This window comes from Eretmochelys imbricata, chromosome 28, assembly GCF_965152235.1.
Source record: "Eretmochelys imbricata isolate rEreImb1 chromosome 28, rEreImb1.hap1, whole genome shotgun sequence".
NCBI lineage: Eukaryota > Metazoa > Chordata > Testudines > Cheloniidae > Eretmochelys > Eretmochelys imbricata.
In genome coordinates, this window is record NC_135599.1 from 4,691,465 (window position 1) to 4,718,631 (window position 27,167).

Consider the following 27,167-nt stretch of genomic DNA (forward strand, 5'->3'; position numbering starts at 1 on the left):
CCCTTCTTGCCCGGCCAGGTTGCAGAACGACGCTCATGTTTCTTTCCGGTTCATCCCGTCCTCCCATGGGACAAGGGAGCGACATGGCTGCAGAGGAGCCAGCTCAGGTAGGGATTATTGTCGGGGGTTCTGATCTGTTCCTGCAGGAGGGAGAGGGACAGCAAATACACAGGAGAGGGGAAGGTTTGCACCGTCTGGTTTGGAGGTTGGAGCGGGGCAGGAAATGCACAGGGTGGAGAAAGGGAGGAGGCCAGGGGGTGGCAGACCAGCTGGGAGTTGTTTAATAAGTGGCCCTAGATTCTAGGAAGAGACCCATGAGGTTCGGAGGTGGAAATGCTCCAAACTGGTGAACAGAAAATAACCTACCTAGATGGGGCTGGGAAAAAGGAGTAGACTCCTCGTGCTGGAGCCTGACCCAACTAACCATCGGGTGCCTTGAAATACGAAGGGGGAAGCCACCAGTCAGGCTTAGGGGAGATTCCCCTGCTTCATATCCAGCTCTAGGAGTGGCTAAGTCATTATGCAAGGTAACCTATTTCCCCTTGTTTTTTCCTGCCCCCCTCCCCCGACGTTCTTGTTAAACCCTGGATTTGTGCTGGAAATGGGCCACCTTCATTATCATACACATTGTAAGGAGAGTGATGACTTTAGATAAGCTATTACCAGCAGGAGAGTGGGGTGGGAGGAGGTATTTTTTTCATGATTTGTGTGTATATAAAAAGCTCTTCTACACTTTCCACAGTTTGCATCCGATGAAGTGAGCTGTAGCTCACGGAAGCTTATGCTCACATAAATTGGATAGTCTCTAAGGTGCCACAAGTCCTCCTTTTCTTTTCACAAGGAGGAGGGTGTTGGGCTTCCTACAAGAGATCTCTCCCTCGACCCAGCTCGGGGCAGCATCTCCGGTATCAGTCTGTGGCTAGTAGGTGTGTGATGGATCTGCTGGGAGAGAGGAGGGGTGTCTCTTCGCCCCTTCACCCTGGTGTTTCCTGTGTGCTCTGAGCGGGGTGGGGGTGGAACTCTGTTGACTGCGGTCCACCCAGAGTTTCCCTTTGATTGGCTCCTCTCCCCCACGAATAGTGGGGCTGTGAGTGGGGCAGCAGGTCCTGAGTGTGGGGCTCTTGCTCTTTCAGGGGCCGGTGACCTTCGAGGAGGTGGCTGTGTATTTCACCAGGGAAGAGCGGGCTCTGCTGGACCCCGCTCAGAGAGCTCTCTACAGAGACGTCATGCAGGAGACCTATGAGACTGTGACCTCGCTGGGTAAGGGTTCCTGTCCCCTCGGTTCTTGGAGGGGGAACGGAAGAGATGAGGTTCACGCCACCCCCACAATGCCACCTCTGCTCTGTCCTGTTCCAGCATCACCCCAGCATGCCAGTGACACACACACGACCAGAGACCCTCCCCTGCTGCTGAACGCTGTGGGAAGAGAGCACAGGAGCAGAATCGCACAATGTGAAATATCTCCTGTTTGCACAAGTAAAACGGGGGGTTAGGTCCAGCATAACGAACAGAAGCTTCCTACCCCTGGCCTTCTCTCAAACCCTGAGCCTTCTCCACCCAGACCAGAATGTGCTTGGGGTGTAAGAAGCAGGCTGCTGGGGTCAGAGCGGCTGGTCCAGGGTTACTGATCACACAGACCTTGAATGGTGGCTGGGGGAATCCAGACAAGGGAGCTCCAGCAGCAGAGCATTGAAACTCAGCCAGGATTAGAGATGACACAACTCCTCACTGCTCCGGATTGCCCCGTGCATGGGACAATGGCCTCGGTTGCTGGTGAAAATCCTTGAGACCTGGAGAGTTGCTCCCCCATCCCCATGTGCAATAGCCACAATCTCTCTTCTCTGCAGACTTGGTTTTTTGAGTCCCTCATTCCTGAAGTCACATGACCCCGATTCTTATTTTTCACATTCTGCTTTTCTAGACTATTTAGAGTCTGTTGCTTCTGAATGATAGTTTCTAATTTCCCAGTGTTCTCCACACCCAGGGATTTTCCTACTCCCTCCCATTGCACTGGACTCATTAGATTCCCTAGTATTTAAGAACGGCCACACTGGGACAGACCAAAGGTCCATCTAGCTCAGTGTCCTGTCTTCCGACAGTGACCAGCGCCGGGTGTCCCAGAGGGAATGAACAGAACAGGGAATCATGGAGTGATTCATCTCCTGTCACCCATTCACAGCTTATGACAAACAGAAGTTAGGGACACCATCCCTGCCCATCCTGGCTAATAACCATTCACGGACCTGTCCTCAATAGATTTCTCATGGTGTTTTTTGTTTTTTTTTTTGTAACCCTATTCTAATCTTGGCCTTCACAACGTCCTCTGGCAAGGAGTTCCCCAGGTTGACTGTGCATTGTGTGAAGAAATACTTCCTTTTGTTTCTTATAAACCTGCTGCCTATTAATTTGATTGGGTGATTCCTAGTCCTTGTGTTCTGAGAAGGAGTAAATGACACGTCCTTATTTACTTTCTCCACGGCAGTTTTGATTTTAGAGACCTCTCTCATATCCCCCCTTTGTCTCTTTTCCAAGCTGAATAGTCCCGGTCTTTTTAATCTTTCCCCGTACAGAAGAGTTTCATACCTGTAATCATTTGGGTTGCCCTTTTCTGAACCTTTTCCAATTCCAATATATCTTTTTTTGAGATGGGGCAACCACATCTGCAGGCAGTATTCGAGATGTGGGTGTACCATGGGTTTATATAGAGGCGATATGATATTTTCTGTCTTCTTATCTATCCATTTCGGAATGATTCCCAACATTCTCTTTGCTTTTTGACTGCCGTGGCACACTGAGTTGATGTTTTCAGAGAAGTGTGCCCAGTGACTCCAAGATCCCTCTGTTGAGTGGAAACAGCTCATTTAGAGCCCATCATTTTATATGTGTAGTTGGGATTATGTTTTCCAATGGGCGGCAATAAGGTGCTATCCTGACACCTAGTACTGCTGAGATCCTGCATTCAGTGATATCCCTGCCCTTCCTGTTCCCGTTCTCATAAAAGAAGAAGAGCATCCAAATGCGTGTTTCCCTTCATTCCCTCAGCGGTCCTCATGGGAATCCCTGATGGGTTCCAAAGTGTATTAAAACCTTTCTTAAAGGGTTACCTCTTGGTGGTTATCAGGTCCTGTGAGTTTGTAGCCCAGAAAGACCCCCCTCAGTCAGCTCAAACTCAGCTGTTTATCCCCCAAAAGTCTGTCGTCTTCAGTCTCCTGAATGAGGGGAAATCCGTCCCTACCCCTTTCTGCGTTTTGTAAAGCTTCAAAAGGTGGAGCTCTGCATAACCAGCCTTGAGATCTGGCATTCATCACCCTGTAGTGATACCAGCTTGCACAGGAAACCCATCCTGCAGCCCTTCCTGGTGTCATGTGGCGCATCTCAGCATCATAGTCTGTGAAGAATTCATGCTTTCAAGGGCTGGCTTAGATATACAGATAACAGTCATAATTAAGGCAAGAGTTTGCAGGCAATGAAAAGAGAGTAATTGAGAAACGTGAGCAATATCGAATCCTTTAAAGCCTGAAAGTGCCTTGGGGGGAGGGGACAGGAGCCGGCTGTGTGGGGGCGGTGGGGCTCAGATACTGGGCATTGAGAGCCTAGAGCCAGCTGTGCGCTGGAGAGACGGGGCATGAACCAGCTGTGTACAGGGCAGATGAGCAGGGGAGAGGTGCTGTGGACACGGCCGCGAGCAGCTGTGAGTGCCGTCCTCTCTGCAGCATGATGAGAGAGCCTGGCGTCCCACTGCTGATCCCAGACTTGTATGAGGAGGGAAGAAATTGGCATCAAGTCTCAACAGCAGCCAGCCTGTGCCCTGGGGAGGAGACGGGTGTCTCCAGGGAGAAATCTGGGGGATTGTGACCCTGCATGCCCCACCCACCCTCTGATCAGCAATTCCGGATATTAACGGTGATTCCACAAACAAAGAGTAATTTTGGGAAAAAATGCAGTCCTAGCGACAATTTCCGGAAAACACTGGCCCTGGTTGTAACATTAAATCCGATAGTCTCAAGATCTAGGCCTGTGTTGATCAGATCTGCCACTCTGCCTTCACGGAGTTCACTCTGCTGGTGGGTTCTACCCCTTCCCCCATTCTGTGTCTGCCTTGTCTATTTAGATTGAAACTTCTTCAGGACACAGGCCATCAACGCTTCTCGGTTTGTACTGTGCCTAGCAAAATGAGGACCCACTGTTAGTTGGCCCTTAGGCACTAAGGTAATGAATATGATTGATAATAATCATCTCCTGGCACTTTGAGCCAAGGAAGCCGGCCTTGGGACGTTACTACTTAAAAGTGAGCTGGGCTTAAAAGCATGGAATATTCTTTGTGACAAGTATCCCACAAATTCCACTGACCTCCCTTGTTTTCTTTGCCTTGAGCAGGGTTTCCAGTTTCCAGAACTGATGTGATCTCGCAGCTGGAACGAGGGGAGGAGCCGTGCGTCCCAGACCTTCATGGCTCTAAGAAAAAAGTGCTCCCGAGAGCTGCCTGCATAGGTGAGGCATTGGTTAAACCAACCCCAAAACTGTCGGTGAATACAGGAAACATTTGGGATGCCCTACAAAGACCTTGTGAGCTCTCCAAGTTCAGGATTGTTCCCTGCAGATGTGGAATCGTTAGGCAGAGGTCACTCATGGCTTCCCACCTATCCTGACTGACAACTGGCAGCAGGTCCCTCCCCAATCTCGCTGTCCCCTGAGATTTCATCTGAGATACGGACCCAGAACTGATCCCTTCCTTTCTCTCCTCTGGGGAAGGTTTAAGGGAAAATCGGCTCCTGATAGGTTTGATCTGTCCTGTACACATTTTGGTTCCTTCATCCCTTTTTCCATTCTTCTCTCTGAGATTTCCTTTCTCTCTGGCGCAGGCAGAGACTTACGTCTGGATTCTCTCGGTCTCCCGTCAGGTGCTGGGATGGTGAGTGAAAACGAGGAGGAACCCGAGCAGGAAGATGCTGAGCGAGTAGAAGCCCATGGGATGTTGTCAGGAAGGTCCAAAGGGAATGATTCTGGGAGCTGTGCACGCCCAGAAAAAACAAAAGCCTGTGAGAGTCAGCAGAGGCCAGAGGAAAACTTCGGTAGCCAGTCAGACCTTATTACACGTGAGAGAATGAACTTGGAAGGAACACGCTACACATGCCTCGAGTGTGGGAAAAGCTTCAAAGGGAGCTCGGACCTTCTCACACATCAGAGAATCCACACGGGTGAGAAACCTTACGCATGCTGTGTGTGTGGGAAATGCTTCACGCAGAGCTCGCATCTCATTGCACATAAGAGAATCCACATAGATGAGAAACCTTATGGCTGCCCTGAGTGTGGGAAACACTTCAAGCAGAGCTCACACCTTATTACACATCGCAAAATCCACACGGGTGAGAAACCTTATGGCTGCCCTGAGTGTGGGAAACACTTCAAGCAGAGCTCACACCTGATTAGACATTGGAAAATCCACACGGGTGAGAAACCTTATGGATGCCCTGAGTGTGGGAAACACTTCAAGCAGAGCTCACACCTTATTACACATCGGAAAATCCACATGGGTGAGAAACCTCACGGATGCCCTGAGTGTGGGAAACACTTCAAGCAGAGCTCACACCTTATTACACATCAGGAAATCCACACGGGTGAGAAACCTTACGGATGCCCTGAGTGTGGGAAACACTTCAAGCAGAGCTCACACCTGATTAGACATCGGAAAATCCACACGGGTGAGAAACCTTATGGATGCCCTGAGTGTGGGAAGCACTTCATTGACAGTTCATCCCTCCTCTCACATCAGCGAATCCACACAGGGGAGAGGCCCTACACATGCTCTGAGTGTGGGAAAAGGTTCAATCGGAGCTCAAACCTGATCACACATCAGCGAATCCACACGGGAGACACACCCTACAAATGCTCTGAGTGTGGGAAAAGCTTCAATCAGAGCTCTACCCTAATCACACATCAGAGAACGCACACAGGAGAGACCCCCTACATGTGCTCTGAGTGCGGGAAAAGCTTTAATCGGAGCTCTGTACTGACCACACATAGAAGAATCCACACAGGTGAGAAGCCTTATGGATGCTCTGAGTGTGGGAAACGCTTCAATCGGAGCTCATACTTTATCATACATCGGCGAATCCATACGGGTGAGAAACCTTATGGATGCCGTGAGTGTGGCAAACACTTCAATCAAAGCTCAGCCCTTATCACACATCAGCGAATCCACACAGGAGAGAGGCCCTACACGTGCTCTGAATGTGGGAAAAGGTTCAATCGGAGCTCAAACCTGATCACACATCAGCGAATCCACACGGGAGACACACCTTACACATGCTCTGAGTGTGGGAGAAGCTTCAATCAGCGCTCAACCCTTATTAGACATCAGAAAATCCACATGGGAGTGATCAAATGCCTTGACTAGGGCTGGCCAAAGGTTTTTTTTTTCTTTTAAATCACATTTGATAATTCCCACTTAGTGATCTGTGCCCCATCTTCACCGTGGTTACTCAGCTCCCCCAGATGAGTTGCCTGCTCCTGCCTTTTGCAGCTCACCCTTCTTTGGGGTCAGTCCTGTGATGTTTTCTATCAACTCCTTTCCTTTTGGGTCAAAGGAGCGTGTGTCCCTCCAGCCAGGAATGTTCATCAGCTCCAGGTGGGGGAGAGAGGTTTGTTCCCAACAAGCTACACTGAGGCAAAAACTACCCGTGCCTTACATCCACTAGGACTGTACATGGCGTTGGCTGCTCAAGTTAGTGATCTTGGTGTTAAAAGACAATTACAGTTGTCGTGCAGATGCAGCCGAGGTGCAGTGGTTGGCATTAGCTTTCCCCTTGATCTGACCTAAACTCCATCACATGTCCTAGTCTAAACAAAGCCTGAGCATCACAGTTATACTGTTCCCCCATTTAAAAACAATTGTTAGTCATCAAGTTCCCCCACCAGGATCATATTGTTTCATTCCCAGTTGTCACAGTTCATCAGAGCGTTGTTGCTTCAGGTTTTCCTGAAGACAGATATTTTCACGACCGTTTTCCTCCCTTAAAATATATTGAAGTATAACAAAGAGCAGGAATAGGGAAGGGATAGGAAAAAATGTCTTTTCCCCTCTGTAACAACAGAAGAACATAGGGTAAATCAGAGGGATTCTCCATCACCATCTCTATCCCCCTGTTCTTCAATTGGTAAGGTCAATATTTCCCAAAGGGGCTGGGAAGAGGATTCTCTAGTAAATGATTTGGAACTAAGCAAAAGACCCATTCATTTGCCTCCCAAAGCAGTTGTGGCCCATGCCCTGCAGGAGGTTGCTCCTGAAGATCTTCCCTTCCTAATCAGGTGCATGTTGCCTCTTATTTGGGAAATGCAATCCCTTCCTAGGTAGAGATGGGAAAAATGGAAGTGACATTTCTGTTCAGCTCCCTCCTGGGAGATGCTGTAAATGTGTAGGAAATGACATCCATGAGGAATGTGATAGAGCTGCAGAAAGACACCCATTTTGAGTAGATACCTGACATTTGGTGTCTTAGAGGGATTCTAAGCCGCACCTGAATGTAGTCCCTTATTTAAATCTGTGCCACCAGATTAAAGAAACAAAAGGGCATATTTGGGGGAGTTATACCTCAGTATCGCTACTGGTATGTTGTGTGGTTGGTGAAGAATTCTACGCCAGAGCCGTGTAAAATTGCTACAACTAAGGTCAAAGATTTGACAAGAACTCAGGTAGAAATGAGAGGTTTTAGTGGTTGATTTTCACCCCAGAGATGGACGATATGGTGACCTGTGGCCAAGGTAAACTGTTTTAAGAATTGCTCACACTTCTAAGGGATGCCATGATGAAACTGGGAACAACTGTCTTTTACCATTTGGATCCCAAGTTTCCTGAAGCACAGAGAGAAACAGCTGATTCCTTCAGAGCCATGCCATGCCTATGGGTCCCAAACTGGCTGCCTTGCTGGACAAGAAGCACTTCCGTGTTGGTTAAATGATGGTAGCCAATGAGGGAATGTAACAGATTCCAAGTTCAGACTGCAGGATACATGAATGCTGAGTCCAGAGTCTGTGGTTTGGTCGTGATGCATGATAGAAAGGGGCCATGACAGGGACACACTGCCGTGCGGGGCCAAAGTTGAAGGAGCTGTGACACGCCTACCACAAGGTGCAGGAGGCAAACTGCTGCTCCATATTGGGGGCTAACTAACCCCAGCATCACGGCAAGAATCTACCTAGCAGCTGGAGAAAAAATATGTATGAGAGTCAAAGACACCCCCACGTGGCCTGTCTCTTCCCCAATCTCAACACCTGGAAGATTGTCTGGAAGACTCAGAATTTGAACTGCGGAGATTGGTCCCAGGCTGAGAGGGAATTCAGTCTGTGTATTAAGAACTCAACATGGCCTGGAGCAACCAGTGGGTGAGAAAAGCTGTTTGATCCAATTCTTGCTTAGTATATTCAAATTAGAGTTTAGACTGGGAGTCTGTTTTCATTTGTTATGTAACCACTTTTGACCTCTGTGACCAATACTTATACTCAGTTAAAATCTAACTTTCTGTAGTTAATAAACTTATTTTACTATTTTATACTTACTCCTGAGTTTGTCCAAAGTGCTTGGGAAAGTTGCTCACATGACAAAGGCTGGTTCATGTGCCCTTTATTTTTGATGAAGTGGCGAACTAATTAATGAGCTTACACTTTTCAAGAGAAGGCCGTGAGCCGTGTAAGATGGTACATTTCTGAGGTGCAAGGCTGAGAGCTGGGGAGATATGCTGGTGTCTCTGTATAATTGAGGAGTGGTTTATAGAGCATTCATGCAACTGAGTTGGGTGCTTTGCTGCATGTTGTTGGCCAAATGATCATAGAATCTTAGGATATCGGGGTTGGAAGGGACCTCAGGAGGTATCTAGTCCAAGCCCCTGCCCAGAGGAGGACCAATCCCCAACTAAATCATCCCAGCCAGGGCTTTGTCAAGCCTGATCTTAAAAACTTCTAAGGAAGGAGATTCCACCACCTTCCAAGGTAACCCATTCCAGTGTTTCACCACCCTCCTAGTGAAAAAGTTTTTCCTAATATCCAACCTAAATCTCCCCCACTGCAACTTGACCATTACTCCTTGTCCTGTCATCTGCTGTCACTGAGAATAGTCTAGATCCGTCCTCTTTGGATCCACCTTCATTTAGTTCAAAGCAGCTATGACATCCCCCCTCATTCTTCTCTTTTGTAGACTAAACAATCCCAGTTCCCTCAGCCTCTCCTCATAAGGCATGTGTTCCAGACCCCGAATCATTTCTGTTGCCTTTCGCTGGACTCTCTCCAATTTCTCCACATCCTTCTTGTAGTGTGGGGCCCAAAACTGGACACAGTACTCCAGATGAGGCCTCACCAGTGTCGAATTGAGGGGAAGGATCACATCCCTCGATCTGCTGGCAATGCCCCTACTTATACACCCCAAAATGGGACTTATACACCCCAGTCGTCTGGGACTTCCCCCGATCACCATGAGTTTTCAAAGATATTGGACAATGGCTCTGCAATCACATCCGCCAACTCCTTTAGCCCTCTCGGATGCAACGCATCCGGCCCCATGGACTTGTGCTCGTCAAGCTTTTCTAAATAGTCCCGAACCACTTCTTTCTCCACAGAGGGCTGGTCATCTCCTCCCCATGCTGTGCTGCCCAGGGCAGCAGTCTGGGAGCTGAGCTTGTTCGTGAAGACAGGCAAAAAAAGCATTGAGTACATTAGCTTTTTTCACATCCTCTGTCACTAGGGTGCCTCCCTCATTCAGTAAGGGGCCCACACTTTCCTTGGCTTTCTGCTTGTTGCCAACATACCTGAAGAAACCCTTCTTGTTACTCTTAACATCTCTTGCTAGCTACAACTCCAGGTGTGATTTGGCCTTCCTGATTTCACTCCTGCATGCCCAAGCAATATTTTTATACTCATCCCTGGTCATTTGTCCAATCTTCCACTTCTTGTAAGCTTCTTTTTTGTATTTAAGATCAGCAAGGATTTCCCTGTTAAGCCACAGTAATATCCCGAGCTCCCCAAGTCCCATTGACAGCTGAGCTCTTCCTGCCCATTGAGCCCAGCAGAGACAGTGTGGGGGGGGGAGAGTTTGTACCCAAATAACTGACAGAGCCAAGCAAAGAGCAAAGAAATGTTTCCTTCAGTCACTAGGTCTCTGTTTCTGTGGCTCACTCTCTCTCCCCTTCTCTGATAACGAGCAACGCTAAGAGAGGAAGAGGTTCAAACATGTGCTAGGTGGTGGCTAGGGTGGGATGACAAATTGAAAACCATCACAGAGCCCTCTACTGTGACACTGAGACGATCCCATTCTGACCTTTTACTGACACTTCTTTAATAACTAAAAAAAAAGAACAGGAGGACTTGTGGCACCTTAGAGGCTAACCGATTTATTTGAGCATAAGCTTTCGTGAGCTACAGAATGCATCCGATGAAGCGAGCTGTAGCTCATGAAAGCTTATGCTCAAAGAAATTGGTTAGTCTCTAAGGTGCCACAAGTCCTCCTTTCCTTTTTGCAGATACAGACTAAGACGGCTGCTATTCTGAAACCTGTCGTCATTAATTACGGTTCCGCTGACGTACGTTGCTAAGATTATTTCAATAGCTCCTACACCGATACCTCCTGCCCCTTCTGGCTGGTTCATTGCGCTGTTTGGAACCTGCACCTAAAATTACACCCTCCCTGGGAGCAAGATTCAAAACTGCCCAAGGAAACCCCATTGGGTTTCAAGTGCCGCCCAAGCAGGGAGGCAAAGGGACAGTACAGGGTCGCAGAGCTTCTCCTTTGTCCCAGGGAGAAGGATCTAGTGGGCTAGATTAGGGGGGCTAATAGTCATGACTCCTGGGTTCTATTCCTGGCTGTGGGAGGAAAGGGGTGTCGAGTGGATTAGAGTGTGTGGGGGGGGGGGGGCTAGGAGTCAAAGAAAAAACACCTCCCTTGTGTTCAGCTTCAATGCACATTGAACAAGAACATGGCTTCTCATGTCTTAGGTTCTGATGCCATCGTGTGGCCGTTTCATTTCACTTCTTCTTGTGAAAAGGTTTGGGTGCCTTGCACAGACACGTTATTTCCTGGGGAGAGACGGAGAAGTGGAAGCTGCATGGATTTCATCCTCCGAAAAATAGATTAAAATAATCCCCAGACAGCTCAGGCCCACCCGTCCCCCCTCGCTGCTGCCAGTGAAGCTCAGTTCTGGGCCTGGTGTGCAGTAAATGTGGGGGAGACGCTGCCTGCCTGGACTTTTTGGGAGAAAAAGTCAGACACGATGCCATGCCTGGTGCAGGAGATGCAGATGTGTTGCTTGATTGTTTTTCTCATTTTAAATGTACTTGATCATTTCGATGGCAAAAAATCTTTGAAAAAGACCATGAAAAAAAGAAGAAACCATGAAAATACCCAAGGGAGAGAGGGGGTTTCTGAGAGCCGGGGTAGAGATGGAGATTTTCATGAAACGGGGACAGGGCAAAGCAGGGAGCAAAGGGGGAGGTTTTTTGTGCAGTTCCATTTTAACCAGCCTCACATCCTGGAGTCCCTAATGTCCCAGCTTACCCGCAACGTGTGACCTCGAGACTCCTCCCCACTGCAAAAACTGCAGATCCCCCAGCACTCCTTAACCTAGATGGATCCTCTGGCAACCAGATGTCTCTGCAGAACCGCCGTGGTTACTCTCCTGAGTGTCTGTTCAAGGATAGCTACTGACTTCTCCTGAGAATGCAGTTGAGTAATGGCTCTCCCATCTCTAGATGCTTTCCTGTGGGCTCTGAGAAGCAGGATGGGGCGTGTATGGTAAGGTCCACGCAACATTCCCCTTTCATCCCAGCCCTGGGACGTCACCAGTTGCCACCTATCCCCTGGCAGCAGTGAGGGATGTTTCCCACTGTCCAGGAGACACCAGCCTTGGACCAAAGGCAGCTTGAGGCTTCTCCTCTCTCCCTTCTTGAATCAAGTTCATGTTTTTTCCAAGAGTTAAAGCAGCCCAAAGCCCCAGGGTCTGGATTAATGTCACAAGTTTGCTATCTCTCCCTGGAAGACAACTTCTTAATGAGAGGAGTTAAATGAGATGAGTGGAGTTAAATCAGTTCTCAGCCTGAGTCCTTTGCTCTTAATCCTGAGGATATTGTCCCACCGTGGGGCCATTTCCTGCCTCTCTTTCACACAGAAGGACAATTTTCTTTGCGCAGACGCAGGAACATCAAGATCTTTCTCTGTCCCTTGTGGAAAGCAGAGTGTCAAATTCCAAGGAACCTTCCTCTTCTGCGATGGAAACAATGGAGAAGCAGGGGGCCCTGGGCACCTCTAGCCCTGGCCGGGAGATGTTCCCTCCCTGCTTTCTTTACGCTGCTTGTTGTTATTTCATGGAGTGTCTGGGATGGGGGAAAAGCTGAGTTCACTCCAGGTGGAGGGAAAAAAGGACCCTGAGAATCTCAGGGCCTCAGGGAAAACCCAACCCCTGCTACCGGGATCACGGAGGTGCTGGGGATTTGAGCAGGAAAGGGACTGTGTGAATTGTCCAGGTGGGGAATGAATAACCATTGACAACTAGATCCACCTCATTAACCACGGACACAGGCTAATCGTGCTGCAGATAGAAGGGAAACTGGGAGCGATTCTTTGCTGTCAGCCATGGAAACAGTGACCCGAGTGCACTGCAGTAAATGTGCTGGGGAAAGCTGGACTTTACAGGCAGGTGGAAATAGCAGATCCCTGCAGGAGTTTCAGTCCTGCTCAGTGTGGGGCAGGTGCCCATTGCACGGAAGGTCTGTGGGGGTTTCCGCTCCTAAGTCACCTTGGTACTTTTAAGATTCCCACCCAAGGGGTGGCTTGGGACAGTAGCGGATGAGAAAGGGGAATCCTCCAGCCCTGGAGGGAAAGGTCCCGTCTGCCCAGACTGAGGGGCAAGGAGACGGAGGGGCAGTCAGTGCTCAGAGAGGAGAGAGCTCAGTGATTTACACCCACCAGGGGACACTGTCTTTTTGAGGCGGGTGCAGCTGGCTTGGGATGGTGCTGACGATGGATAGAAAACAGGCTGGAGTCAAAGACAGATCAGACCACAGAAGGGGAAGGGGAAGGGCATCTCCATAGAAGGTCCTGGGTGCTCAGATACCCCAGTTCTAGGTACCCTGGCCTGTCCCAGAGAGAAAAGACAAAGAGGGGCCCAGCCCCCCGACAGTCATCCCATGGACAAGAATCTGGTTGGGAGTGGGGTGAAGGTTCCCGCTGGACAAAGGGGAGCTGAAGTCCCCCAGCATCCTGGAATTTAAGCAATGCAAGCTTCAGACCCTGCACGGGTGGGGCCTGAGGGGCACGCGCAGAAGGTTGGGCTGGACAGGGCGGCAGGTTTCTACAATTTTTGGTGGTTTCCAGAATGGGACCAAGTCCTGCCTCCCCTTCCACCTCCCCCCACATCTGCCTAAGGCTCTGGGAGTGAGTTTGGGTATGGGAGGGAGAGGGAAAGGGGTTGGGCTCTGGGAGGAAGTTTGGGTGTGGGCTGTGGGTTGTGGCAGGGGGTTGGGGTGCAGGAGGGAATGCAGGGTGCGGGGTCTGGGCTGGGGCAGGGGGTTGGGGTGCAGGAGCAGGTGTGGGGGCAGGCTCTGGGAAGGAATTGGGTGTGTGGTGTGGGCTCTGGGCTGGGGCAGGGGGTTAGGGTGTGGGAGGGGGTGAGGGGTACAGGCTCTGGGAGGCAGTTTGGGTGCATATGTGGGGTTTTGGCTGGGGCAGGGCGTTGGGTCGAGGAATGGGTGGGGTGGCCAGGTTCTGGGAGGGAGTTCAGGTGTGGGCTCTGGGCTGGGGTTGGGGTGCAGGAGAGGGTGCAGGTTGGGCTCTGGGAGGGAGTTTCGGTGCAGGGGGTGGGCTCTGGACTGGTGAAGAGGGTTGGGGTGTGAGAGCAGGTGTGGGGGAGGCCTGTGGGAGGAAGTTTGGGTGCGGGATGTGGGTTGGGGTTGGGGTGCAGGAGGGGGTGCGGGCGCAGGCTCTGGGAGGAAGTTTGGGTGTGGGGTGTGGGGTGTGTGCTCTGGGCTGGGGCATGGGGGTAGGGTGCAGGAGGGAGTGCAGGGGGTGGACTCTGGGAGGGAGTTTGGGTGCAGGGGGTTGGGCTCTGGGCTGGGGCTTGGGGTGCGGGAGAGAGTGAGGGGTGCAGCTCTTACCTCAGACATCTCCCAAAAGCGACCCACACCCCCCTCTGGCAGCAGCTCCTAGGTGGGGGGTCTCTGCCCATCGCTGCCCACGGACACCACCCCAGCAGCTCCCATTGCCACAGATGGCAGAGTCGGCCCTCGGGGCGGGGGCAGCGTGTGGAGATCCCCCCACCCCCGGGGCTGCAGGGACGCGCCAGCCGCTTCCGAGACTGGCAGGCCACATGGAGTGTAAGCAGTGTCAGGGTGAGCCTCACCCTGACATCTGGTGGTGAGGTCTGGCAAGTTGTGGAAAAGAACTTCAGGGGCCGATCTCATTTGCATAGGCACACCCACCCCGCCTAGAACGAGGCCATAGCTGCCCAAATGGTCACTTTGGCTGCTGTGGGATCCCCAGTGTCTCTGTTATTGGGGCAGGAAGAATAAATTGTTATTACCCTGATTATGGGAACTGTGCTGGGAACTGTACTTGGCCTTTTGTTATGATGGAGGGATTCACCATCAGCTTAGTAGCACTCGCTAGGCAAGGGTCATGGGTTCCAAAACTCTGTGAATTGAGAGAGGTTGGGGATGAGTATTAATTCTTGGTGGCATGGGTTCCTTGGTGATGATCTTACATGCTAATTGCCCTTCGTTTTCTCTTCACTGTGGAATCTCAGAGCTAATTTTGATTTCGTTAGGAGTCTGGTTACAGGCTGCTGAGCTTGCTTCGGGCTAATGGTGTACCATCACTGAGGCCCCTATATTACATGCTGACTTCACCAAAGAGCTGAACTGACTAAGAGTCAAAATCACTGAGCGTTGTGTTAAGTAGTGGGGGAGCCTGAAGATCTATTGTGGAGCAGTTTGTGGGACGGCGGGAGCTGCTGGTGGGACGCGGAGCAGTTCATGGGACGGTGGGAGCTGCTGGTGGGACGTGGAGCGGAGCTGAGCAAAGCAGTTCATGTGGCGGTTGGTGGAGTGGAGGCCTATGGAGCTGTGGGGCGGTCAGCTTCAGATCATGTAAGGTGCCTTTTACCCCCGCCCCCATCTCCACCCAGGTTGGGAGGTAAAGCTCTGCAGATAAACTTTTGAACTTTGGGGCTGCCCTGACCAGGGACAGAGACTTTGGGTCATTGGACTTTTGGGACGTTGGGTGATTTGGGGTTGCTGGACTCAAGAACCAAAGGGAAAGGGCATGCCCCAATTTGCTTGGGGTGGGTTTTTTTTTTGCTTGTGGGTTGTGTTATGAATCCTGTTGGTGCTGTTTCCCCAACATAATGCCACATTGTTTCTCTCGGTGATTAAAAGGCTTTTTACTACACTCAGACAAGGTGCTTGCGAGAGGGGAAGTATTGCCTCTGGGAGGCGCCCAGCGGGGGTGGTACATATTTGTCCCAGGTCACTGGGTGGGGGCTCGAGCCGGTTTGCATTGTTTTATTGGAATGGATACCCTCGATATTGAACCCGGCCCTTGTTGCTGCCAACTCTGACGGGCAGAAGGGTTACACGGAGCGAGGGTGGGCAGGAAGCCCCTTAGCCCCCTTGTGCTGCCGGTGATGGCGGTGGGGGTTCCCGGGCCCTTTTAAATTGCCCGGGGACAGCAGGCGGGGCTGGGGGAGACACCGGGCCCCGGACTTTGGTGGAGCCAGGCCCTCGTTGTCTTATGTTGCTGGAGCATGGGCACCAGGGGCCCAGATGAGGTGTCTCCCCTGCGGCTGGAGGAGCATGGGTACTAATCCACATTTCGGCGGGTTGGTTTTTGGAAGGTTAAATGAAGGCAGCCTCTGCTCTGGGCTCGCCCAGTTTCAGGGCCTGACGCTGCTTTGCACAACGATGAATCTCGGAACAGGCCATCAATGAAATGATGGCAGAACCTGAGGAAGGAAAAGCCTCCGGGTTCGTCTGTGGGCCTTGACGCCGAACGGGAGCCGTAATTTGACTCGCTTTGTGGCTGCGGCCGGTAAAATGTCAGGACAAAGTCGTCCCAGTGATTGTGACACTGGGTTTGAGGCTGCTTTGGTCTTATTAAAATGTAACTAGCATGGAACACTTGTGTTTTTAAAGGTGGCTTCCCCAAGCAATCCCAAGTTGTTCTTCCCAGAGCTGGGTGATGGTGGGCAGCAGGGGATCTCCTCAGTCTGTGGGGGAATCTCTCTGGGCCCCACTGTTAGTTCTCCAGCCTTTCTCCCCCTAACCACGCACACCTCTCCCCCACCCATTATCAATGCTTTACAGTGACCCCTCCCTCCCCTTATTGGATACAGCCTCTCGGTGACAGAGACTGCCTGGGGCTCCCCTCTGCATGGCTCCAATGGGGAAGGAAAGGGACTGATGGGGGAGGAAGAAGACGGGCAGAAGGAGTCAAATGCGGCTAAACCAGAATAGAGGAGATTTTCTTCCTGTTAAAATGGACTGGAGTCTCATTGCTGGAAAGCCACACCTTGAGTGAGGTTTGAACCGGCAGCCTTTCAATTACCAGGGAAAGGTGCGAACCACAGAGACCGATCACGGCCGACTTCCCAACGCTGTCCAAGAAGGCTGTGCAGTGGTGGAAGTGGTTAGTGCAAAGGGCAATATTGCTGGGGTTGTGAGTTCAAGCCTTCCCTGCAGCCCTGGTTTCTATTACCCCATGGAGCTTCCCCAGCTTGCTTGTCCTAATTCACATGGAAAGTGCCATGAGAGGAAGGTCTGAAATGTGGACGTTGGTGCAAAGCTTGGGACCCCCCACCAATGCTGCCATTAGCTGTGGGTGGGTTGCTCAGGGGCAGGGAGAATTGATTTCTTTGCTGCTGAGAAAGCTGCCAGGACAGGTCTGTGGGCACCAGAGCTCCCCGCTTCTTCCAGCACATGCCAGGCTCTGTCACTCCTGGAGGAGGGTCATAGAATCATAGAAGATCAGGGTTGGAAGGGCCCTCAGGAGGTATCTAGACCAACCCCCTGCCCAGAGCAGGACCAACCCCAACTAAATCGTCCCAGCCAGGGCTTTGTCATGCCTGACCTGAGAAACTTCTAAGAAAGGGGATTCCAACATTTCCCTAGGTAATGCATTCCAGTGTTTCACCACCCTCCTAGGGAAAAAGTTTTTCCTAATATCCAAGCTAAATCTCCCCCACTGCAACTTGAGACCATTACTCCTTGTCCTGTCATCTGCTATCACTGAGAATAGTCTAGATCCATCCTCTTTGGATCCACCTTTCAGGTAGTTAAAAGCAGCTATCAAATCCCCCTTCATTCTTCTCTTCCGTAGACTATACAATCCCAGTTCCCTCAGCCTCTCCTCATAACTCATGTGTTCCAGTCCCCTAATCATTTTTGTTGCCCTTCGCTGGACTCTCTCCAATTTCTCCACATCCTTCTTGAAGTGTGGGGCCCAAAACTGGACACAGTACTCCAGATGAGGCCTCACCAATGTCGAGTAGAGGGGAACGATCACATCCCTCGATCTGCTTGCAATGCCCCTACTTATACACCCCAAAATGCCATTGGCCTTCTTGGCAACAAGGGCACACTGTTGACTCATATCCAGCTTCTCGTCCACTGTCACCCCTAGGTCCTTCTCTGCAAAACTGTTGCCGAGCCATTCGGTCCCTAGTCTGTAGCGGTGCATTGGATTCTTCCGTCCTACGTACAGGACTCTGCGCTTGTCCTTGTTGAACCTCATCAGATTTCTTTTGGCCCAATCCTCCAATTTGTCTAGGGCCCTCTGTATCCTATCCCTACCCTCCAGCGTATCTACTACTCCTTCCAGTTTAGTGTCATCCACAAATTTGCTGAGAGTGCAGTCCATGCCATCCTCCAGATCGTTAATGAAGATATTGAACAAAACCGGCCCCAGGACCGACCCTTGGGGCACTCCGCTAGATACCGGCCGCCAACTAGACATGGAGCCATTGATCACTACCCATTGAGCCCGACAATCTAGCCAGCTTTCTATCCACCTTATAGTGCATTCATCCAGACCATACTTCTTTAACTTGCTGGCAAGAATACTGTGGGAGACCGTGTCAAAAGCTTTGCTAAAGTCAAGGAACAACATGTCCACTGCTTTCCCCTCATCCACAGAGCCAGTTATCTCATCATAGAAGGCAATTAGATTAGTCAGGCATGACTTTCCCTTGGTGAATCCATGCTGACTGTTCCTGATCATTTCCTCTCCTCTAAGTGCTTCAGAATTGATTCCTTGAGGACATGCGCCATGATTTTTCCAGGGACTGAGGTGAGGCTGACTGGCCTGTAGTTCCCAGGATCCTCCTTCTTCCCTTTTTTAAAGATGGGCACTACATTAGCCTTTTTCCAATCTTCCGGGACTTCCCCCGATCGCCATGAGTTTTCAAAGATAATAGCCAATGGCTGTGCAATCACATCCGTCAATTCCTTTAGCACTCTCGGATGCAGCTCATCTGGCCCCATGGACTTGTGCACGTCCACTTTTTCTAAATAGTCCCGAACCACTTCTTTCTTCGCAGAGGGCTGGCCACCTCCTCCGAATGCTGTGCTGCCCAGTGCAGTCATATGGGAGCTGACCTTGTTCGTGAAGACAGAGGCAAAAAAAGCATTGAGTATGTTAGCTTTTTCCACATCCTCTGTCACTAGGTTGCCTCTCTCATTTAGTAAGGGGCCCACAGTTTCCTTGGCTTTCTTCTTATTGCCAAAATACCTGAAGAAACCCTTCTTCTTACTCTTAACTTCGCTCGCTAGCTGCAACTCCAGGTGTGATTTGGCCTTCCTGATTTCACTTCTGCATGCCTGAGCAATATTTATCTACTCATCCGTGGTCATTTGTCCAATCTTCCACTTCTTGTAAGTCTCTTTTTTGTGTTTAAGATCAGCAAGGATTTCTCTGTTAAGCCAAGCTGGTCGCCTACCATATTTACTATTCTTTCTACACATCGGGATGGTTTGTCTCTGTAACCTCAATAAGAATTCTTTAAAATACGGCCAGCTCTCCTGGACTCCTTTCCCCCTCATGTTATTCTCCCAGGGGATCTTTCCCATCAGTTCCCTGAGGGAGTCAAAGTCTGCTTTTCTGAAGTTCAGAGTCCGTATTTTGCTGCTTTCCTTTCCTCCCTGTGTCAGGATCCTGAACTCGACCATCTCATGGTGACTGCCTCCCAGGTTCCCATCCACTTTTGCTTCCCCTACTAATTCTTCCCGGTTTGTGAGCAGCAGGTCAAGAAGAGCTCTGCCCCTAGTCGGTTCCTCCAGCACTTGCACCAGGAAATTGTCCCCTACAGTTTCCAAAAACTTCCTAGATTGTCTGTGCACCGCTGTATTGCTCTCCCAGCTGATATCAGGATGATTGAAGTTGCCCATGAGAACCAGGGCGTGCCATCTTGTAGCTTCTGTGAGTTGCCGGAAGAAAGCCTCATCAACCTCATCCCCCTGGTCCGGTGGTCTATAGGAGACTCCCACCACGACATCACTCTTGTTGCTCACGCTTCTAAACTTAATCCAGAGACTCTCAGGTTTTTCTACAGTTTCATACTTGAGCTCTGAGCAGTCATACTGCTCCCTTACATACAGTGCAACTCCCCCACCTTTTCTGGCCTCCCTGTCCTTCCTGAACAGTTTATATCCATCCATGACAGCACTCTAGTCATGCGAGTTATCCCACCAAGTCTCCGTTATTCCAATCACAGCATAATTCCCTGACTTTGACAGGATCTCCAGTTCTCCCTGCTTGTGTCCCAGGCTTTGTGCATTTGTATATAGGCACTTGAGATAACCCGCTGATCGCCCCTTGTTCTCAGTATGAGGCAGGAGCCCTCCCCTCTCACACGCTCCAGCTCGTGCTTCCTCCCGGTATCCCGCTTCCCCATTTACCTCAGGGCTTTGGTCTCCTTTCCCTGGTGAACCTAGTTTAAAGCCCTCCTCACTAGGTTAGCCAGCCTGCTCACGAAGATGCTCTTCCCTCTCTTCGTTAAGTGGAGCCCGTCTCTGCCTAGCATTCCTCCTACTTGGAACACCATCCCATGGTTGAAGAATCCAAAGCCTTCTCTCCGACACCACCTGTGTAGCCATTCCTTGACTTCCACCATTTGACGGTCTCTACCCAGGCCTTTTCCTTCCACAGGGAGGATGGACGAGAACACCACTTGCACCTCAAACTCCTTTATCCTTCTTCCCAGAGCCACGTAGTCTGCAGTGATCCGCTTAAGGTAATTCTTGGCAGTATCATTGGTGCCCACGTGGAAAAGCAGGAAGGGGTAGCGATCCGAGGGCTTGATGAGTCTCGGCAGTCTCTCCGTCACATCGCAAATCTTAGCCCCCGGCAAGCAGCAGACTTCTCTGTTTTCCCGGTCAGGGCGGCAGATAGATGACTCAGTCCACCTGAGGAGAGAGTCCCCGACCACCACCACCCACCTCCTTCTCTTGGGAGTGATGGTCGTGGAACCCCCAACCCTAGGACAGTGCATCTCATGCCTTTCAACTGGTGGAGTCTCCTTCTGCTCCCTTCCCTCAGACGTATCATCTGGGTCACTCCCCGCAATGGTACCTGTGGAGAGAACATGAAAATGGTTACTTACCTGTGTCCGCTTTGCTGGTACATGGACGTTCCCCCTTCTTCTTCTGGAGGTCACATGTTGCCAGATTTCTTCACAGTCCTCCTGTCCCTGCTGCACAGCCTGCTCTGAATCTTCAGAACCTTGTGCCCATAGAAGCATATCCTGACAGCTGTCCAGGAAATCTTCAGTTTCTCTTATGAAACGCAGGGTCGATACCTGTTGCTCCAGACCTTGAACCTTCTCTTCCAATATGGAGACCAGCTTGCACTTTGTAGAGACAAAGTGGCTTCTGTCCTCTGGAAGAAAGACACACATGGCACATCCAGTGCAGGTCACAACAGTTGAACACTCCCCATCCATATTACCTTCCTACTATGAGCTTCCTCCGGAGATGCAGTAATTCCTCAGAGAAGTCGTTAGGGTGTAAGCCTCAGTGGGCTCACTCCAGGTGAACTCCGAGGCAAACTCCTGCTGTTTGCTGCTCTGCTGTTCCCCGCTGCTCTGCTGTTCCCCGCTGCTCTGCTGGTTCTATAAGCACCGAGCCTAAAGCTCTTCCAAGCCTTCTTAGCGCAGCGGGCAGCGCATCAGTCTCATAATCTGAAGGTCCTGAGTTCAAGCCATTGCCCACAAGCTCACCCCAAGCAGCTTGGACTCCTGATGACAGTGATGCTGAGGTTCCTTAGACCCCTGTTCATATTTCAGACCCCAGCCGGTGCAGCATCCCTGCCCAACCACTCACCATCTGCCCCAGGAGAACCAGCTGGTGGGCTGCATCCACAGGCAGGTAGTTTATGCCGCTCCCCTCAGAGCAGCAGCCACAGCTGTGCAGCTAATCCCCACATCTGGTTGCCGGGGATCCAGCTGGATTGTTTGGGCATCCCTTTCAAGACTTGCCCTCAACAACCTGGCAGCCCCCAGCTTTCTCATTGCTCTGTGGTTGTTTGCTCTGTGAAAGGGGCCTCTAGGAATTGGTATTTCCAGATGCATTAAAGAATCATAAAGGAGAAGGAAAAGTTAATGCCTTAGAAAAGTCTGTGTGTCTGTGTTAGATGGATGGGTGGGTGTCTAGAAACCACTCTGCTCTCGTCTTTTTTCTCTGATTTCCAGTGGTAATCAAGGTCGGCCATTGCCAGCAGTTGACAAGAACATGTGAGAACAGTGGGGGTGGGAAATAAACATGGGGAAATAGTTTTACTTTGTGTAATGACTCATCCACTCCCAGTCTTTATTCAAGCCTAAGTTTGTATCCAGTTTGCAAATTAATACCAATGATCACTACAAAAGGTTTCCCCCACCCCACCCGGCTCTCCTCCTGGTAAAAATTCACCTTACCTGATCACTCTCGTTACAGTGTGTCGGGTAACCCCCATTGTTTCATGTTCTCTGTGTATAGGAATCTCCCACTGTATTTTCCACTGCATGCATCTGATGAAGTGAACTGTAGCTCACGAAAGCTTATGCTCCAATAAATTTGTTCGTCTCTCAGGTGCCACAAGTCCTTCTGTTCTTACTCATGGTGTTGTATCCCCATAGTGTGGCCGTTTGGTGTCAGTCCTTTTAAATAAACAATGAGTTTTTTTCATAGAAACCATATTTTCCTCAAACAGACACAGGAGTAGATTAATCTACAAAGGGAAGGTGATTCCAAGGCAGTTCCGGAGGGAGAAGGGAACATTTTCAGCATCACTAAATGATTGTGTTGTACCTCACACACACACAGAGTGACAATAAACTCAATTAACTGAGCTACCCACACACTGCACAGGAATGAAATAAACAACTTTATGTTCAAGGAGTTCGGTGCATGTAAATAATATAAAAAATATGTTTTGGGCAACGCATGGAAAATTCATTGTATTGTACAACCCACTTGATATAGTTAATACACCACATAATATTTAACGAAGTTAAGAACCATGTGCTTATAAATTAACATGTTGTGCCATTTACACACGCACAAGACCTAGAAAAAACTGAATTATGTGAGCTTCCAACATTTCCACTTTCTCACAGCATGTTAGACCCCCTGCTTTAAATGAAATATGTCTAATGGCCAGATGTATGAAAGAATTGTCTCGTTCTGTATTTCTTAGCTTTTATCTCAAAAGGTAATAGCCTCATAATCTCCCCCAAACACCCTGGGACCTCTGCAAATTATTAAAATGCCCCTGTTCTCAGCAAGGCCATGACAGTGACCCACAGCTAGAGTGTCCTAGGCCAAGCGTTCTGAAGGAGGCACGTCAAAGATTGTCTCTCTGCTTCCCTTGGCAAGGTCTGAGTGGGAAAACAAAATCCCCCACATGGAAACTTTTCTGCTGAGAAACCAATACTAGTCTGTTTGGGGACTTTGATTTGAATGGATTATTATTATTGTCGTCTGATCTCTGAATTATTTCAGTTTAGTCTTTGTCCTCCAGATGTGTTGCAAGGTGTTGAATTGCGGGGGAGAGAGGCCAAGTCATGACGTCTCTTCCCCTCTTTCATAGTTTCTTCCAACTTGTTAGGAAGTTCCTCTGCTATGATGTGAGTCAAGCAGTGTCCATTGTCTCCGGGCTGTCTCGGAGGAGTCCGCATTGTACACGGTTCCTGGGAGAGTCCTTGGGAGCGTGGATACCTTCACTGGGCCAGCAGCGAGTCTGGCTCCTCCAGCGTCACACCGGAAAGGCTGGCGGTGGCCATTTCCCAGCCTCATCACAGATTTCAGTGACGCACCCAGAGCAAAACTCCACCACTTCCCAGACAAGCCTAGCACACGCCTAGCACACACCATCCACCCAGGTATTAGCCTTTAACAGATCATGACTTTTACAATGATAGCTCACCAGGCCGACTCTGTACAAACCATACCTTAATTCTATGAGAGTGATGACTATGGGGCTTCCAGGGTGCTGCTTTGAGCACAGCCTGCCACCCCTGGGCTGACATTGCAATGGAGACGTCCCCGTAGAGTCCCTCTCTCCCGGGATAAAGATGGCGGCAGGGCTGGCCTGGGTCACCTGATGTGGGCTTCTGGAGCTCAAGCTGTGGGGCTGAAAAGTGGGGTGCAGATACTGGTGTTCCTGGGTTTGGAAACCCTCACCCCTCGTGGGGTCTCAGAGATTGAGCTCAAGCCCATCTGTCTCCACTGTCATTTTATAGCCCTGCAGCTGCAGCCCCAGAAGCCTGAGTCAGCTGCCCCGGGCTCTGAGACAGGTGCCCTGGGTGTTTTAATCGCTGTGGAGACATAACGTTGGGATATGTCCACAGTGCAATGAATCACCCATGGCTGGCTGGTGTCACATTAATCAGGGTCATGTGGCTTGGGCTGAAAAGTTGCAGTGTACAAATACAAAGAAACAAGAGCAAAAACCGGTTGCCTTTATAGCTAGATAGCTATAGATACATGGCAAATAGCAACAAGAATCAGCATAAAGCTGGATCAAAACAAATGAAAGATTAATCTTTGCTCTACAAATAATAACTACTGATAAATGGTAATATAAAAAAGGACCTGGAATTCCTTCATAATTTGACGGTTCTTGGAAGTTCCAGGCATATTGGTTAGAATTTTCGAGACAAGATTGTCAGAAAAATGTAACACGCTGAGTGCTCCACCTGAAACAACAGCAAATACTGTTGCCTAGATAGACAGATACATTGCAAAGAGCAACAAGAACCAATGTGGAGCTGAATCTGCAAAAGGGAAAGATTAATCTTTCAATACAAATAATAATGTATTAATTATTATTATTAATTATTATTATTATGTCATAAAGGACCATGAATTCCTTCATACTTTTATCATCCTCAGGATGTTGCTGTGAATTCAGAGACATGATCGTTTTCTGGAGCAGCCATTGCAGTTTCAAAAGGAAATGCAGGCAGAAAACAAAGCAGGGAGGGTTGTGATGGGGCGCATGAAAGCAGAGGAGGCTTGTTCCTCTTGAGTTTTCTTTCAGTTTCTCTTGTGATCGTGATGGAGGAAGCGGAATCTTAATTTGAGTTTCTCCCCACTCCCCTCCTTCTGTCGGCGGAGTGTGTCTTCACCAGGAGTACTTCCACCAAATGAAGAGGGGCAGTGTGGGGGGGCTGAGAAACGGGGCTCTTCACTCTGCGCAGCTGCCCACTGGGAGCCCAGCTGCCCCCTGGGCTCTTGACTCCCCACCTCCTCCCTGGAGTGGGAGCGGCCACCTGGGCTTCTTACCTGCCTGCTCCCGGCCAGGAGTGGGGGCGGGGGTCAAGGGCCCAGGCTTCTCGGCTCCCTGCGCTGGGAGCCGGGAGCTTTTGTGCAGCAGCCCCGCGAGGAGCCAGGCAGGTGCAGCCCCGCTGGGATCAGGGAGCGGAGGGCAGCCATGAAGGGAGCCAGCCGGAAGCCATGACATTGGCAAGACAGCCAGCAGCCCCTGTGAGTCAGGCAGTGTCTACACAGACACTGTGTTGTCCTAACGACCCCAACGCAATCCCCGTGCCTCTTGAGGAGCTGGAGTTACTATGTGGGTGTAGCAGGGCACTTACATAGATGGGACAAGGCTGTAGTGTGCACCGTGAGGTAATTAGGACAACCTAAAATACTGTCGGCGGGCCTAACTGTGTAGTGTAGCCCAGGTTTTAATCTCCTGCTGATGGGATATATGCTGGGTGCCTTGTTTCCTTTGCTTAGGAGTGCTTGTTCTCACACCTATCTCCTCGCTTTCCATTCCAGTTCAGGGAAGGAGAGAATAACCAACTCTTCAGGTATGAAAAGGCAAAACATTTCTACATGACCCTTCGCAGTCAGTGAAACCTGTGGTGGGAAACGTGCCCTTGATTTTACTGCATTTTGGTTTCTTGTCTTGTTGGTTGCTCCCGAGGAGCTGGCAGGGAAATGTCCATGGAGAAGTGGAGTGGATGTGAGGTTTCTTGCTTATGAGATTTGCCTGCGTTTTGGCCTCATTGTGAGAAGGGCAAATTGGATGAGACATTGCAGTTTTTCTGATGCCTGTCGGAGTTTGGAAAGTAAGTTCTTTGTTTTCCTGTTCTTCAAAAGGGAACTGAGGGAGCGGATATACGCTGGCAGCTGAGACAGCCTTAGAAGGGGACATCCAAATCTGGGCACAATTCGTTTCTGCAATGGATTGTAGTGTAGCATGGTGGTTATCATATTTGCTACACACGCAAAATATCCCTGGTTTAAAACTAGGCAGAAACAGTGCCTTTTCCCCCGACTGATCATAATTGGTCTTCCTCCATTCCAAGCCCTTTGCTGAAATACACCCATATTTCCCACACTTTTTGTTCCTTTTTCTTTCCTTTTACGATATTTTAGGGTTGTAATTTAATGGCCACACAATTTTGCTCATGAATTAAAGTTTAACACATTTGACAGCCTTTTCCCATGCCCTCTTTTCTGTCACTTACAGGAGTTTACTTATGGGAATATTCACTGATTTATTGCACCGAGCATTTCAAAGAAAAGGTCAGAATCATTTATCTTGGATTCACTTTCCTTACTTCTTTCTAATTCTTTCTCTCACATACATGGGGAAATCTGTGTTGGAGCAATTTAGCTTACCATTCTCTCTTTCTAGACGGAAGCTGACACAATTTAAAACTTCCCAATTTGCAGATATCTATGTGAAAATATTTCCAAAACCAATGCAGAGATCCTGGGCAGGGCTAGGGGTGAGGCAGATTAATAATTGGCTGTTCTTTATTTTGGTGCTTGCTAATTGGCCATTTGGAATTTTAATACAGGATGGCATTACAGCCGAAAGATTATCTCAACATGTGGAGAAGAAACGGTTATATGGGCTAATAAATAATTTCCTGGTGTCACACCAAAAGTGATGCATTCCAGTGGGAAAGAAGAACTAATTCATGGCTTATGAGCATTTGCTACGTAGTTGTAGCCATGCAGGTCCCAGAAAAGCTTGTCTTTGTCCCCAACAGAAGCTGGCCCAGTGAAAGATATTATCTCACCCACCTGCGCGTTTGCTCGCCACACGACTGTGAGCCGATGGCCAAGGATGTTTGGTGAGGTGCCAGCTATGCCCGTTTATACCATCCGTGACTTTAACCGCTAGGACGCACTGTCCCTTCGCGGTGGGCAGCCCGGGCTAGGCTGACGGATGCCCCAAGGTCCTAACCACCCGTGACTTTAACTGCTAGAGCTCAGAGCTCCTTCGCAGCGGGCAGTCAATACTGACTGACAGGTGCCCCAATGGCAGCACTAAGAGCCTCTCCACACCCGTGACTTTAACTGCTAGAGCTCAGAGCTCCTTCGCAGCGGGCAGCCAGGATTGACTGACAGGTGCCCCAAGAGTTTGCCCCGTGGAGGCGGCACAACTCAACGCTAGGCTCTTAGTACTCTCACCTCATGGCCAGGCTTTAGAGCCAAAACGGCTGAGGTTCTTTCATTGTGTTGGCTGCTTTGCAGTAAACCAGAGAAAACAAGTCAGGCTTATGCACAAATGGTTACCAAAATTTATTTTGCTAGATTCTAATCATGTGGTTACAAAATTGCTAGTGCCTACTTATATAAATGTAGAGATGTTACACACACAAACAAGTTACAAAACTGAAGCCACAATCCCAAAGAAA

General features: G+C 49.8%; 2 protein-coding genes across 2 annotated transcripts in view; one reads left to right on the top strand and one right to left on the bottom strand.

Annotated features, from left to right (window-relative positions):
- Nucleotides 1-27,167, bottom strand: part of LOC144258216 (uncharacterized) — a 970,182-nt gene that overhangs the window by 43,598 nt on the left and 899,417 nt on the right. The gene's annotated exons all lie outside the window — the stretch shown is intronic.
- LOC144258301 (uncharacterized) lies at nucleotides 66-6,397 on the top strand. Its single transcript, XM_077806776.1, has 6 exons — nucleotides 66-107; nucleotides 1,134-1,260; nucleotides 4,378-4,491; nucleotides 4,902-5,348; nucleotides 5,517-6,243; nucleotides 6,328-6,397. The coding sequence occupies exons 1-6, from the start codon at nucleotides 66-68 to the stop codon at nucleotides 6,395-6,397; spliced, it is 1,527 nt and encodes a 508-aa protein (XP_077662902.1).

Excerpts from the sequence above, each read along its gene's own strand:
- LOC144258301 (XM_077806776.1), top strand. The coding sequence starts at position 66 with ATGGGACAAGGGAGCGACATGGCTGCAGAGGAGCCAGCTCAG. Across the intron at positions 108-1,133 it reads CTGCAGAGGAGCCAGCTCAG|GGGCCGGTGACCTTCGAGGA; the intron begins GTAGGGATTATT and ends TTGCTCTTTCAG. Across the intron at positions 4,492-4,901 it reads CCCGAGAGCTGCCTGCATAG|GTGCTGGGATGGTGAGTGAA; the intron begins GTGAGGCATTGG and ends GTCTCCCGTCAG.